This window comes from Mustelus asterias, chromosome 21, assembly GCF_964213995.1.
Source record: "Mustelus asterias chromosome 21, sMusAst1.hap1.1, whole genome shotgun sequence".
Taxonomy (NCBI): Eukaryota; Metazoa; Chordata; class Chondrichthyes; order Carcharhiniformes; family Triakidae; genus Mustelus; species Mustelus asterias.
In genome coordinates, this window is record NC_135821.1 from 8,043,059 (window position 1) to 8,057,542 (window position 14,484).

At 45.9% G+C, this 14,484-nt stretch overlaps 1 protein-coding gene across 2 annotated transcripts; it reads right to left on the minus strand.

The window, feature by feature from the left end:
- Positions 1–3,779: 3,779 nt before the first annotated feature.
- LOC144509037 (uncharacterized) lies at positions 3,780–14,169 on the minus strand. 2 transcript variants are annotated; one of them, XM_078237311.1, is made up of 4 exons: positions 14,081–14,136; positions 10,074–10,270; positions 7,024–7,305; positions 3,780–4,697 (listed from the first exon to the last, which is right to left on the minus strand). In XM_078237311.1, the coding sequence occupies exons 3-4, from the start codon at positions 7,295–7,297 to the stop codon at positions 4,534–4,536; spliced, it is 438 nt and encodes a 145-aa protein (XP_078093437.1). In that variant the 5' UTR covers positions 7,298–7,305; positions 10,074–10,270; positions 14,081–14,136; the 3' UTR covers positions 3,780–4,533. The 2 variants fall into 2 exon arrangements, with proteins under 2 accessions (XP_078093437.1, XP_078093436.1); XM_078237310.1 differs by having other exon boundaries at positions 3,783–4,697; positions 10,223–10,270; positions 14,081–14,169.
- Between the last annotated feature and the right edge of the window lie 315 nt (positions 14,170–14,484).

Here is a 14,484-nt window from a genome sequence, read left to right on the forward strand (position 1 = left end):
TTATACATTTAGTGAGAACCCCTCTTATTCTTTTAAATTCCAGTGACTATGGGCCTACTCAACTCAACCTCTCCTTATACTACAATCCTGCATCCCAGGAATCAATCTGGTGAACCTTCGCTGCACTCCCTCAAAAGCAAATATATCCTTAGATAAGGAGATCAAAGATGCACACAGTACTTGGGTGTGGTCTCAGCAAGTCCCTTAACGGCTGCAGTAAGATATCCTTCTCCTGTCGTCCTCTTGCAATGAATACCAACATACCATCTGCAGGTGGCATCTGTTTCTTGAAGGAAAATTCTGCTGGCTGGGTATTGCTGTTATGTCTTGATGGACCAACAATGATTGTGAGAAATGGTCTATAAATAGCCTAACCTTTTAAGGGGCGTCTTGACAAATACATGAATAGGATGGGAATAGAGGGATATGGTCCCCGGAAGGGTAGGGGGTTTTAGTTCAACCGGGCAGCATGGTCAGAGCAGGCTTGTTCTTGTGCTATGGTTTTCTTTGTTCTTTTCTTGACAATGCTCGGGTCAAAACCCATCAACAGATTCTTGGCACGTATACTTTTTCATGAATTTCCTCCATGTGATCTTTGCATAGATTATCCATGGGATAATCTATGCAAAGTCACGTAGTCTTTTTCTTCCTATGAGAAAGACATCAGCATCAGAAATGGTCAGTTGTTGACTGTAACATCCGGGGTCCAAATCTACTACATTTCTATAACTGGGAGTTACCCCACACGCTGTGTTACCTTTGAGGTTCTCCATATGAATATCATACACAGACTGCTCTGGACAACCTAGCTTGCTCAGGAACAGTGACTGAATCCCTAACAAATGTTCCTTGCTTGTTATGTCTACCGCTTAAAATGGTCAATGTTTTGGCCCCTCTTAGTCTGTTTGTCTGTAAACAATATCTCCCAAAAAATCGAATCGAAGGAATTCAACTTAACCTGGAGCACAGAGATTTGACTTGATTTGATTTGATTTGATTTATTATTGTCACATGTATTAACATACAGTGAAAAGGATTGTTTCTTGCGCTCCAAACAGACAAAGCATACCGTTCATTGAGAAGGAATACTGTGGAGTACTGTGTACAGTTCTGGTAACCCTATTATAGAAAGGATATTATTAAACTAGAAAGAGTGCAGAAAAGATTTACTAGGATGCCACCCGGGACTTGATGGTTTGAGTTATAAGGAGAGGCTGGATAGACTGGGACTTTTTTCTCTGGAGCGTAGAAGGCTGAGGGGTGACCTTATAGAGGTCTATAAAATAATGAGGGGCACAGATCAGCTAGATAGTCAATATCTTTTCCCAAAGGTAGGGGAGTCTAAAACTAGAGGGCATAGGTTTAAGGTGAGAGATACAAAAGTGTCCAGAGGGGCAATTTTTTCACACAGAGGGTGGTGAGTGTCTGGAACAAGCTGCCAGATGTAGTAGTAGAGGCGGGTACAATTTTGTCTTTTAAAAAGCATTTAGACAGTTACATGGGTAAGATGGGTATAGAAGGATATGGGCCAAATGCGGGCAATTGGGATTAGCTTAGAGGTTAAAAAAAAGGCAGCATGGACAAGTTGGGCCGAAGAGCCTGTTTCCATGCTGTAAACCTCTATGACTCTAAGGAAATGATGATGTGGAGATGCCGGCGTTGGACTGGGGTAAACACAGTAAGAAGTCTAACAACACCAGGTTAAGGTCCAACAGGTTTATTTGGTTGCAAAAGCCACTAGCTTTCGGAACGCTGTTCCTTCGTCAGGTGGGTGGGAGTTCTGATCACAAACAGGGCACAAAAACACAAACTCAATTTACATGAATAATGATTGGAATGTGAGTCTTTACAGCTAATCAAGTCTTAAAGGTACAGACAATGTGAGTGGAGAGAGCATTAGGCACCAGTTAAAAAGATGTGTATTGTTTCCAGACAGGAAAGTTTGTGAGATTTTGCAAGTCCAGGCAAGTCATGGGGGTTACTAATAGTGTGACATGAACCCAAGATCCCGGTTGAGGCTGTCCTCATGTGTGCGGAGCTTGGCTATCAGTTTCTGCTCAGCGACTCTGCGTTGTCGTGTGTCGTGAAGGCCGCCTTGGGAGAACGCTTACCCGGAGATCAGAGGCTGAAATGAGACAGTTACAGTCGTAGCTAGGGTATAGAGAAAAATCAACTTAATGCGATGTAGGTCCATTCAAAAGTCTGACAGCAGCAGGGAAGAAGCTGTTCTTGAGTCAGTTGGTACGTGACCTCAGACTTTTGTATCTTTTTCCTGACGGAAGAAGATGGAAGAGAGAATGTCTGGGGTGCGTGGGGTTCTTAATTATGCTGGCTGCTTTGCCGAGGCAGCGGGAAGTGTAGACAGAGTCAATGGATGGGAGGCTGGTTTGCGTGATGGATTGGGCTACATTCACAACATTTTGTAGTTCCTTGTGGTCTTGGGCAGAGCAGGAGCCCATACCAAGCTGTGAAACAACCAGAAAGAATGCTTTCTATGGTGCATCTATGGTGGAGAGGGTATGGTCCAAGGGAGAACTGACTTTTTCCTGCTAAAGATGCCAATCCAAGTCTGGATCCTGGAAGTTTTTAAACGATCTGTTAAGATTCGGAAAAATGAGATGGAAGCTCTTAGCAAAAATATTTATTTTTTTTATTTTGTAGTTAACCAATCAACCAATCAGGAGAAGCTTCAAGAGCTGTGCCACTGTAGTAACATTGAGCGAATTCAGCGTTCTAACGAGTGGCCTCTTCACTCATTTTCTGTGTGGAAACAATCTCCACCTCCAATTAATCCACTTTATGGTTAGACAAAATGTTTAGAATTTTGCCTTGCCCATCAGCCCAATGAATGTTCTAGATTGTGGTGTGCATGCTGGATCGTTGTGGTCAAGTCAGTCCTCAGTTTGAACACAATGATTCTATTTTTGGTATTCCCCGACCATGTCCCTCTGATGATCCTTAAACAATTGGACACTCAGAAGTCAAACACCACCTCAGTAGGGATGCAAACAGACGGGAGTGTATCGACCACTTGTTCCCTACTCTCTTTCCCATTTTTCTCTCGTTAGAGCGATGCACACATAAACCATTGTTAGTCACTGGTGCAGAGGGAGGGGGGGGGGGGGGGGGGGAGCGGGGGGCTAGGAGGAAGATCCTTGCGGAACTCTGCTCCTGGGCCTGACCTGGTTGGCCATCAACAGGTCCAGGCAGTGGGCAGTTGGGGGCTTTGGGCGACCTGACTATCTACCCCTCTACCGCGGCTTTGCAGCTGGGTGGCCCTGGAGAGAAAGCACGTGGTGTCTGCTGGTACACTTGAGGCCTCCCATGACCAGTGGGGAATCATCATCCTCAAGAATGGCAGTTTGCTTCAGTTAGTTTAGTTTCTATTAATGTTTTTGTTTTAGTCCTGTGCCCCAGCAGTGACTGTCACACCCTCGGATTATTATCTTGTTTTACTAAAAGAGAATATAAACTGCTATCCATTGCCTAATGAGCAGAAGATGTCTCAATTCACTCATAGTACAAATGATACTAACATAGAAAATAGAAACAGGAGGAGGCCATTCAGCCCTTCCAGCCTGCTCCGCCATTCATTATGACCATGGCTGATCATCCAACTCCAGCCTGACCCCACCTTCCCCCCCATATCCTTTGATCCCCTTCACCCTACCATAGACACCCCAACACTGAGTAACGCGATGGTATATAGTGAGTGAACTGTAATCATTGAGGATTAATCCTCTATTTTGACAATTGTCACAGAAGAAATAAGAAACAATGATGTAATCACTAATAATTTTATTTCATACCATTCACAAAACAACAACAATAACATGAACTGAGGAATAACAAACAGGAATAACTAATAACATGACACTGTTAAACATTGACATTTATGATAAGTACTTGAGCTTATATTTAGTTAATTAATTAGTTAACAAAGGCGACCACAATAGGTGCAAAATGTCTTGGTTTTGGGCAAGTTTTGCTTCATAAGAATATTCCAGTTGTTGTTGCGTTCCTATGAGTTTCTAGTTATTGCCAACCTAGCAGTTATATTGAAACTGTGATTGACAAGTTTTTAGAATTGGGTCTTCCAATGAAATAGGAGCACAAAGCATCAATCCCTTCCGATTAGTAATAGTAATAATAGTAATCCAATTAGTAGTTTGCCAGTTTGAACTTGGCCATTCACCCCAAGGGACAAAGTGTCAGCACTAAACTGATCAGCATTATTCCTGTGAGCAGAGCTTGCAGCAAAGCAACTTGTTGAACAATGTTTTTCTGCATTACATTACTTCCACTTGATGGTAAATTTTGATTTAATTTATTATTGTCACGTGTATCAGTATACAGTGAAAAGTATTGTTTATTGCGCGCTACACAGACAAGGCATACCATTCATAGGGAAGGAAAGGAGAGAGTGCAGAATGTAGTGTTACAGACATAGCTGGGGTGTAGAGAAAGATCAAATAGTCAATTGCCAGAAATCAGGAACTGTATAAACAGATTTAATGATTAGTTTTTTAAGTTTCATTCGATCTGATAATGATTCAATTCAATTGGTTTCACGTCACCCTGATGTATCTGCGGGTGTTTCTTTTCGCCGGGTTTATAACACCACACAGAGATCACCACCAAGTGGAGGATGAAAAAAATGGCCAAGCGGATCCCGATTGCGATCAGCCCAATGGATTCTACCTCCAGAAATGAGAACATGGTTAAGTTTCAGGCAAAACTCTGCAAATGTTCAAGTAAATATCTGATTGCCTTTCAAACCTTCCCATGGAATCTACTTTCACTGAAGTGCATTTCAGATCACAAGGCCTCTATTTCTCCTCCGCCCCCCCCCCCTCTTTGTTTCTTATTCTTTTGCAAATTATTTTAAATTTAAGACCTTTGGTTAGATGCCAAAGGAAACACATTCTCTCTCCAATCCACCTCACAAATCCCCATCTGCTCTCACAGATCCCCAACCTCCACAGCTCCACAGACATCCAACAACCCTAACCCCCCCTCAGCTCTAACCGCCCCCTCCCCACCTCCCCCCCCCCACACACACACACAGCTCTAACCGCCCCCCAGCCCCTCCCCCCCACACACACACAACTCTACCCACCCCCCCCACACACACACACAACTCTACCCACCCCCCCCCCACACACACACACACAACTCTACCCACCCCCCCCCACACACACACACAACTCTACCCACCCCCCCCCCCACACACACACAACTCTACCTAGCACCCCCACCATACACACACACAGCTCTAAGACAAGATTGCACAACACAAAGTCGATGAAACGGCTTGTTTTTGCATGTACTGAAATGTACTGAAGATAAAATCTCTCTGGTTCCTCAGAAGGCTGGTTTTGCAAGCTCATCTTGAAACGTAAACGGGTAACAGGTCATAGAGATGGCAACAGAACTTTCTGATTATATAAAAGGGAAGTTTCTCATAGAAATCATAGAAACCCTACAGTGCAGAAGGAGGCCATTCGCCCCATCGAGTCTGCACCGACCACAATCCCACCCAGGCCCTACCCCCACATATTTTACCCGCTAATCCCTCTAACCTACACATCCCAGGACTCTAAGGGGCAATTTTTAACCTGGCCAATCAACCTAACCCACACATCTTTGGACTGTGAGAGGAAACCGGAGCACCCGGAGGAAACCCACGCAGACACAAGGAGAATGTGCAAACTCCACACAGACAGTGACCCGGGCCGGGAATCGAACCCAGGACCCTGGAGCTGTGAAGCAGCAGTGCTAACCACTGTGCTACCGTGCCGCCCTGTCGGAACTACCCCTGCCAAAGGAGAACCTCTGGCTTCTCAGAAGATAACCCGCCAACTGGGACTGATCAACTCACTTTGCAAAGATTAATCTTAAATCCAAGCTGTGAGTCTTGTGATTTTTTTTTTGTGACAAATTACCCTAGATTTCATTGTTCTATAACTCTCCCCAGTGCCCTACCATTAACTGAGTAAGCCCTGCCCTGGTTCAATCTACCAAAATGCATCACCTTGCATTTATCTAAATTAAACTCCATCTGCCATTTGTCAGCCCACTGGCCCAATTGACCGTTGCAATCCTAGATAGCCTTCTTCACTGCCCACTATGCCACCAATCTTGGTGTCATCTGCAAACTTACTAACCATGCCTCCTATATTCTCATCCAAATCATTAATATAAATGACAAATAGCAATGGACCCAGCACTGATCCCTGAGGCACACCCCTGGTCACAGGCCTCCAGTTTGAAAAACAACCCTCGACAACCACCCTCTGTCGTCAAGCCAATTTTGTATCCAATTGGCTACTTCACCCTGGATCCCATGAGATTTAACCTTATGCAACAACCTACCATGTGGTACCTTGTCAAAGGCTTTGCTAAAGCCAATGTAGACAACGTCGACTGCACTGCCCTCATCTACCTTCCTTGTTACCCCTTCAAAAAACTCAAAATTCGTGAGACATGATTTTCCACTCACAAAGCCAGGCTAACTGTCCGTAATCAGTCCTTGCGTCTCTAAATGCCTGTAGGTCCTGTCTCTCAGAATACCTTCGAACAACTTACCCACTGCAGATGTGAGGTTCAATGGCCTGTAGTTCCCAGGCTCTTCCCTGCAGCCCTTCTTAAACAAAGGCACAACATTTTCCACCCTCCAATCTTCAGGCGCCTCATCTGTGACTATCGATGATTCAAATACCTCTGCTTGGGGACCCGCAATTTCCTCCCTAGCCTCCCACAATGTCCTGGGATACACTTCATCAGGTCCCGGGGATTTATCTACCTTGATGCCGCTTTAAGACTTTCAGCACCTCCTTCTCTGTTATATGTACACTTTCAAGACATCACTATTTATTTCCCAAGTTCCCTAAATGTTTTAAATAAGATAACAAGTAGTTTAAGTAAGTAACAAGTCGTTTAACAAGTGATTTAAGTATCAATATTCTGTGCGGTGTATCTGGTCCCCTTATCCCGCTACCTCAATGGAGACAGAAATCTCACCGTTAACAGTTATTTCCACACGATTACTGTAAGCGACCGAGGCAAATGTCTTGGTGTCATAGACACAGTAGTAAGTTCCTGCATCTGAACTCTTGGCTCTGAATTCGAAGACGCCTTCGAAGCTCTTCCCCGAGATGTTAATCATTCTCCGCTGGTCTGACTTCTCCTTGTACAGAAATATAGTGAACACTGGCCTGGACCCCCTTACCCTACAGGTGATTTGCACAGTGTCCCCACTCATCACTGAACCTGTGTCCGGCTCCACCGATAACATCAGCTCATCTGCAACACACACATTGCAAAATCAAACAGTCCCTCTTGCGGATTGGAATGCGGAACTGGTGTCAGTGAAACCGCCCCCACCCCCCTCACCACCACCGCCCCCCGCACCCCCCCCCCCCACGCCCCCTTTACTGTATCCCAGCGGACGGCAGGGGGATTGGACAATCCAATGCCAGGGTCAGAGTGTGCCCCCACCCTGGCCGCACTCTGATCCGAGTGGACAGCAGGGGGCCTGGACATGCCAATGCCAGGGTCAGAGTGTGCCCCCACCCTGCCCACACACATCCGGGTTCACTAACCCACTCAGCATCGATTGGATCCAGAAATCCTCTACAAACATTGAACAACGCGCCGCAGATCCGTGATGGGACACAGGAAGAGGAGGAGGCCATTCAGCCCTTCAAACCTGCTTGCCCTCAATGTCATTAGCCCTGCCGTAACTCCATTTCTCCGCCTTTTCTCGGTGTCCCTATTCTCTTTAAAGGCCGTAAACTCTTTTTAAAAGTCCTTGGATCTGCACCTTAAATGCTGTAAGCTACTGGGCAATGGACCGGGTGCAGGAAAGTGGGATTAGAAAGGGCACCTGGGTGTTCTCAGGTTAGCATGGACAAGGTGGGCCGAATGGCCTCCGTCTGTGCTGTAATTTTTCTATGGTTCTATCTTTACCCAATGGCAATGTCGCACTGTGGGGGATATCAGCCGGGGTGCACTTCCTCCCAATCCATGCAGTTACTGCCAGTCTCTAAGGTTTCCATTCGGAATGTTTTCAGTCCAAAGCACACTGTACTGTACCTCCGCCAGCCAGGGAGGGCTAGACTGACCTGGAGATTGCCCCAAACTTCATTCGGAGGCTCAGAGCACTCTTACTCTGGTGACCAAATTATTTTCTTAAAAGGAAAGCAGGCAGCGCCAGTTTCTAACTCCTTTTTATCAACCGCTTGGTAACAAATAAAGAACAAAGAACAATACAGCACAGGATCAGGCCCTTCGGCCCTCCAAGCCCGCGCCGCTCCCTGGTCCAAACTAGACCATTCTTTTGTATCCTTCCATTCCCACTCTGTTCATGTGGCTATCCAGATAAGGCTTAAACGTTCCCAGTGGGTCCGCCTCCACCACCTTGCCCGGCAGCGCATTCCAGGCCCCCATCACCCTCTGTGTAAAATACGTCCTTCTGATATCCGTGTTAACCCTCCCCCCCTCACCTTGAATCTATGACCCCTCGTGAACTTCACCACCCACCTGGGAAAAAGCTTCCCACCGTTCAGCGATAATTTGGGAGAGAGTTTCCGATCAGTGTGAAATCTGGACACATTCAATGAGAACCGGTGATGGGTCCCACAAACCGGTGCCAGGAGATACTGTCATTCTGCTCTCAAAGCTGTGTTTGTATAAGAAGGGCTGTGAAAGGAGCAGCGAAGGGACAACTCCCCCGTTATAATAAATATAATTTATAATACATTGAGCAATGGCGGTACAAGGGAATGGATAGTGAGAATGAGCACAATATCATGCTGTTCCTGATTCTGACCCAGGCTCCCAGCCTGTACACACCATGACCAGGGAAGATTGTGTTAAATTCCCCACCAGATCCCGCAGGGAGCACCCACCGACTCCAATCACATCTCCTCGGTTGGGAAGGATTATTAAATACTGGGATAAAACCTTCACAGAATCCCGACAGTGCAGGGGAGGCCATTCGGCCCATCAAGTCTGCACTAACAACAATCCCACCCAGGTCCTATCCCCGTATATTTATCCCTCTAACCTACACATCGGGGAACAATTTAGGGGCAATTTAGCACGGCCAATGCGCCTAACCCACACATCTTTGGACTGTGGGAGGAAACTGGAGCACCCGGAGGAAACCCACGTGGACACAGGGCGAACGTGCAAACTCCACACAGACAGTGACCCAAGCCCGGAATCGAACCCGGGTCCCTGGCGCTGTGAGGCAGCAGTGCTAAACCACTGGGCCGCCGTGCCACCCTTACTTAAAGGTTTACCACACACAGGCTTGTTGGTCAATATAGCCCAATAGCAAACTGACGCATTGATAGAAATCTCCAAGCCCCATTGCAATATCACACTGTGATTCTCCCCAATCCAGTGCCATTAACATTACCACCTAATCTCCCACACACAGGGAGTTAGGATCACAGAATCCCTACAGTGCAGAAGGGGGCCATTCGGCCCATCAAGTCTGCACCTACCACAATCCCACACAGGCCCTATCCCCATAACCCCATGCATTTACCTAGCCAATCCCTCTAACCTACGCATTCCGGGACACTAAGGGGCAGTTTGGCATGGCCAATGCACCTAAACCCGTACATCTTTGGACTAGTTGCCTCTAGTTTGTCTGTACAAAGTGTTTCTGACACGCATCTTGTTTATACTGATGTAAAGTAAATGCGATTGCTCATGTAAACAGTAAATAAAATGTTCAGATAAACACAAATTACTGCGGGTGCTGGAATCTGAAACAAAAACAGAAAATGCTGGAAAATCTCAGCAGGTCTGCCAGCATCTGTGAGAGAGAGAATAGAGCCATCTAGACTCGAAACATTGGCCCTATTCTCCCTTGATGTGGAGATGCCGGCGTTGGACTGGGGTAAGTCTCACAACACCAGGTTAAAGTCCAACAGGTTAACCTGGTGTTGTGAGCCTTCTTACTCTACTCTCCCTCCACAGATGCTGTCAGACCTGCTGAGATTTTCCAGCATTTTTTTTTATTCAACCAGCTGGCGAAACCTAACCAGGAGATTTACCGAATGTATGAAGTCACTCGAAAGGAAACACGCCACTCGGAATGCTGACTGTTATTCTGACTCAAGCTGTGAAATGAAGTAATCTATATCTGTGATCATGTGTGGGTGACTCATCCAATTAACTTCCTCATTTAATTTCAAACACCAACCTGCCACTGTGACCTTCACCGAGCCAGCCAGACGAACTGCAACACAAACTAAGAAATTGAAGGAATTAGCCGAGGAAAAGTCAGCGTTCAGATATTTAATCAAATACAGGTTTTGTCAATGAGATACACACAGATTGAATATAATGCAGGTTGGGGCAATTCTACTTGTGTCCATTTGGCACAATTATCACCCATTTATATCGGCATGAGTACAGCACGTCCGAAATCCTCGACTTTCCGTCTCTCCTGCTCTCACACAGCGCGGGAGATCCGTCCACAACAATGGGACATTATTCCCTGTAAGAAGTTTAACAACACCAGGTTAAAGTCCAACAGGTTTATTTGGTAGCAAAAGCCACACAAGCTTTCGGAGCTCCAAGCCCCTTCTCACCTGAAGAAGGGGCTTGGAGCTCCGAAAGCTTGTGTGGCTTTTGCCACCAAATAAACCTGTTGGACTTTAACCTGGTGTTGTTAAAATTCTTACTGTGTTTACCCCAGTCCAACGCCGGCATCTCCACAACATTATTCCCTCACATTGAAAATCAGTCACAATTTTCACATTGAAATAGAAAATTCTGGAAAAACTCAGCCGACCTGCCTGCGGAGAGAGGGAAAGAGACAAACCGAGTTAACGTTCCCAGTCCGATAGAAGGTGCACTCGAAATCTAAACTCGGTTTCTCTCTCTCTCTCTCACAGACACTGCCAGACCTGCTGAGTTTGTCCTGCATTTTCTGTTTTTATTTCAGCTTTCCAGAACCCCCAATATTTTATTTTTATTGAGACACAATTTTATTTTGTGCTCCATATCCTCACTATTAAAAACTCTCCTGTATTGGCCACGAACTGTCAGCTGGTGAGAGGAGAGTTTGTCAAACATCTCTGCTGGTTTCTAGAATCCCCCCACAATCCAACCACAGCAAGAAGAACGAATTATGTTCCATTTACTGACAGGTGGCTGTATCTATCAGTCAGGTTGCTGGTGTCAAAAACATTTGATCCCAGTTTCTGCGGCGGTTTAACAAATCCCTCCGTGGTGAGAGCATGTCTTCCCCATTATCTTTTGACTTTTTTTTACCATTCAAGGGGATTTTCACAGTAACTTCATTGCAGTGTTAATGTAAGCCTACTTGTGACACTAATAAATAAACTTTAAATCATCTAACTGAGTGGCGGAGAAGGTCCCAGGGGCCATTTGGTCTCCTCCTGTTCCCATTCTAATGTTCTTATTAAGTTATAGCCGTTGTACCCAACATGGGATCCGTGCAGTGCATTGGTGAAGAGAGTTATTCTGCAGGGGATATAGATCGACTGGGTGAAAACCTGGCAAATGGAGCTTAAAGTGGGAAGGGTGAGGTCGTGCAGTTCAGTAGGAGGAATCAAAAGGCAGATTATTATTTAAGTGGAGATAGACTGCAGCTGAGTGAATGCAGAGGGATCTGGGTGTTCTAGTGCACCAATCACAAAAAAAGCTAGCAGGCAGGTCCAACAAGTAGTTAAGAAGGCAAAGGGTATTTTGGGCTTCATTGCAAAGGAAGTTTAAAAATAGGGAGGCTTTGTTGCAATTGTACAGGGTGTTGGTGAGGTCTCATCTGGAACACTGCGTACAGTTTTGATCTCCTTACCTAAAAAAAGGATATAGTTACACTGGAGGCAGTCCAAGGGAGATCTACCAGGTTAATTCCTGGGATGAGAGGGTTGTCCTATCAAGAGAGACTAAATTGTCTGGCTCTGTATTCCTTGGAGTTTAGAAGAGTGAGGGGGTGACCTTATTCAAACATATCAGATCCCGAGGAGGCTTGGCAGGGTGGATGGTGAGACGTTTCCACCAGTGGCAGAGTCTGGAACAAGGGGACATCGCTACAAGATAAAGATCATTTCAAACTGAGGTGTGTATAAATTTCTTCTCGCAGAGGGTGGTGAATCTCTGGAATTCTCTGCCCCAAAGGGTGCTGGAGGCTGGATCATTCGAAGTATTTAAAGTGGAGGTGGATAAATATTTGATAGATCGAGGAATCTAGGGCGACGGGGGAAATGGCACGGAGAAGGAGCTGAGACCAATGTAGATCAGCCATGGTGGTATTGAATGGCAGGACAGGCTTGAGGGGACTGGTGGCCTATCCTGCTTCTAGTTCGGGAGTTAGCATGTGGAAGGGGGGACGGGGAGGGGGGTCCAAGAGCCTCCCATTCCGCAGGGACCAGACCAGACTGCGATTTCTTTGTTCACCAATTTATTCAAGCACAGGGAGGGGAGATATACCCAGACAAGATGGAGTTTCAGCTACCTAATTAACTACAATCCATTATTCTCATAATGTGACACAGATAATAGTTCATCTGCATTTACCAAGCACTAATTACCATGATTCTATACTTTAATACAGTTACCCAATCAATATTCACACATCTACACGGCGATGACACCATCATGCTTACACTATAGCTCCCATCCTCAACATTGAGTGACAATTGGACGCAGCAACATCTTATACTTGAGTCAGAGAACTCTCACCATTTTGATTTGATTTGATTTATTATTGTCACATGTATTAACATACAGTGAAAAGTATTGTTTCTTGCGCGTTATACAGACAAAGCATACCGTTCATAGAGAAGGAAAGGAGAGAGTGCAGAATGTAGTGTCACAGTCATAGCTAGGGTGTAGAGAAAGATCAACATAATGCGAGGTAGGTCCATTCAAAAGTCTGACAGCAGCAGGGAAGAAGCTGTTCTTGAGTCGGTTGCGACGTGACCTCAGACTTTTGTATCTTTTTCCTGATGGAAGAAGGTGGAAGAGAGAATGTCCGGGGTGCGTGGGGTCCTTAATTATGCTGGCTGCTTTGCCGAGGCAGCGGGAAGTGTAGACAGTGTCAATGGATGGGAGGCTGGTTTGCGTGATGGATTGGGCTACATTCACAACCTTTTGTAGTTCCTTGCAATCTTGGGCAGAGCAGGAGCCATACCAAGCTGTGATACACCCAGAAAGAATGCTTTCTATGGTGCATCTGTAAAAGTTGGTGAGAGTCGTAGCTGACATGACAAATTTCCTTAGTCTTCTGAGAAAGTAGAGGCGTTGGTGGACTTTCTTAACTATAGTGTCAGCATGGGGGGACCAGGACAGGTTGTTGGTGATCTGGACACCTAAAAACTTGAAGCTCTCGACCCTTTCTACCTCGTCCCCGGCTCCAATCCCACATTTGCAGCTGCATCTTGATGTCCTTATTACACAATTGTTATTAACCCATATTAACCCTTTCAACATCCCTCCTGCTTTTCCATTTCAGTGTAGCAGCAATGCAAAACGGTGTGGCTCTCTCTGGGTCAGTGCACAGCTCTCCAGGGGCAAGTCCTCTGCTGGGCATCCCTGTGACATCTTGAAGCAAGCGGGTTGTTGCAGCCCCTCTGGCTAAAGTTTGGGAGGAACTGGGCATGCGGTTCGCAAACCCACACACCCTGATGAAGCGAACTTGCGGCTCTGGGCAAATAGCCCTCGCTGCCCAAGAGTCTGTGCAGAGAGAGAGAGGCTGGAGGAGTAATCCCTGAGCAGGAAAACCATCTGGGGAGTGGTGATGGGGGGACCCAAAGGCGGCTTGATGTCTGAATGTGCCACCTTACACACAGCCCCCAATAACCCAGCAGGTTCTGTATTCCTTTGGACCCACCCGGTAAAATATTCATCCAAACTTCCCAGAAATTGTACCCAGCAGATGTACTCCGGGGAGGACATCTCAATTCAACCAAACACAGAACCAGGATGTCACAAATCACCATCCAGCCCAGACAAAGGGCTGGGAGAGAATGTGACACAATCATTTCAACAAGAACCTACCAAAAAATACTGATAATCATCCAATACTCACCAATAACACAAGTAACAAACAGCGACATTATGCTTGGGAACTGCTTACATTTCACAATGGTTAGCTCTTGAGAAGAAGCTGTCTATTATCTTGGCCATAACGGAACTGACCTCATTGCGACCAAAACTTGGTACAAATCAAGGGAAGTCAAATTCAGCTGTCTCATTTCCTCTAAAAGTCTTTATTTCCAAAACATGTCTTAGAAAATCAGGCCTGCTTTAATATCAAAGGGACTCGGGCCCTCTGTCTGAATCATTTGACTGGGGAAAAGCGGGTTCGGGGTTGAAAATATAGTTCAGCATTCATCACAATCCATCCACACAACCCCATCCTCACTGAACCACTCGCCATTCAGTGATGGGAAGAAATGGGATTGGCGAATTCCAGTTAAATAATAAAAGCAA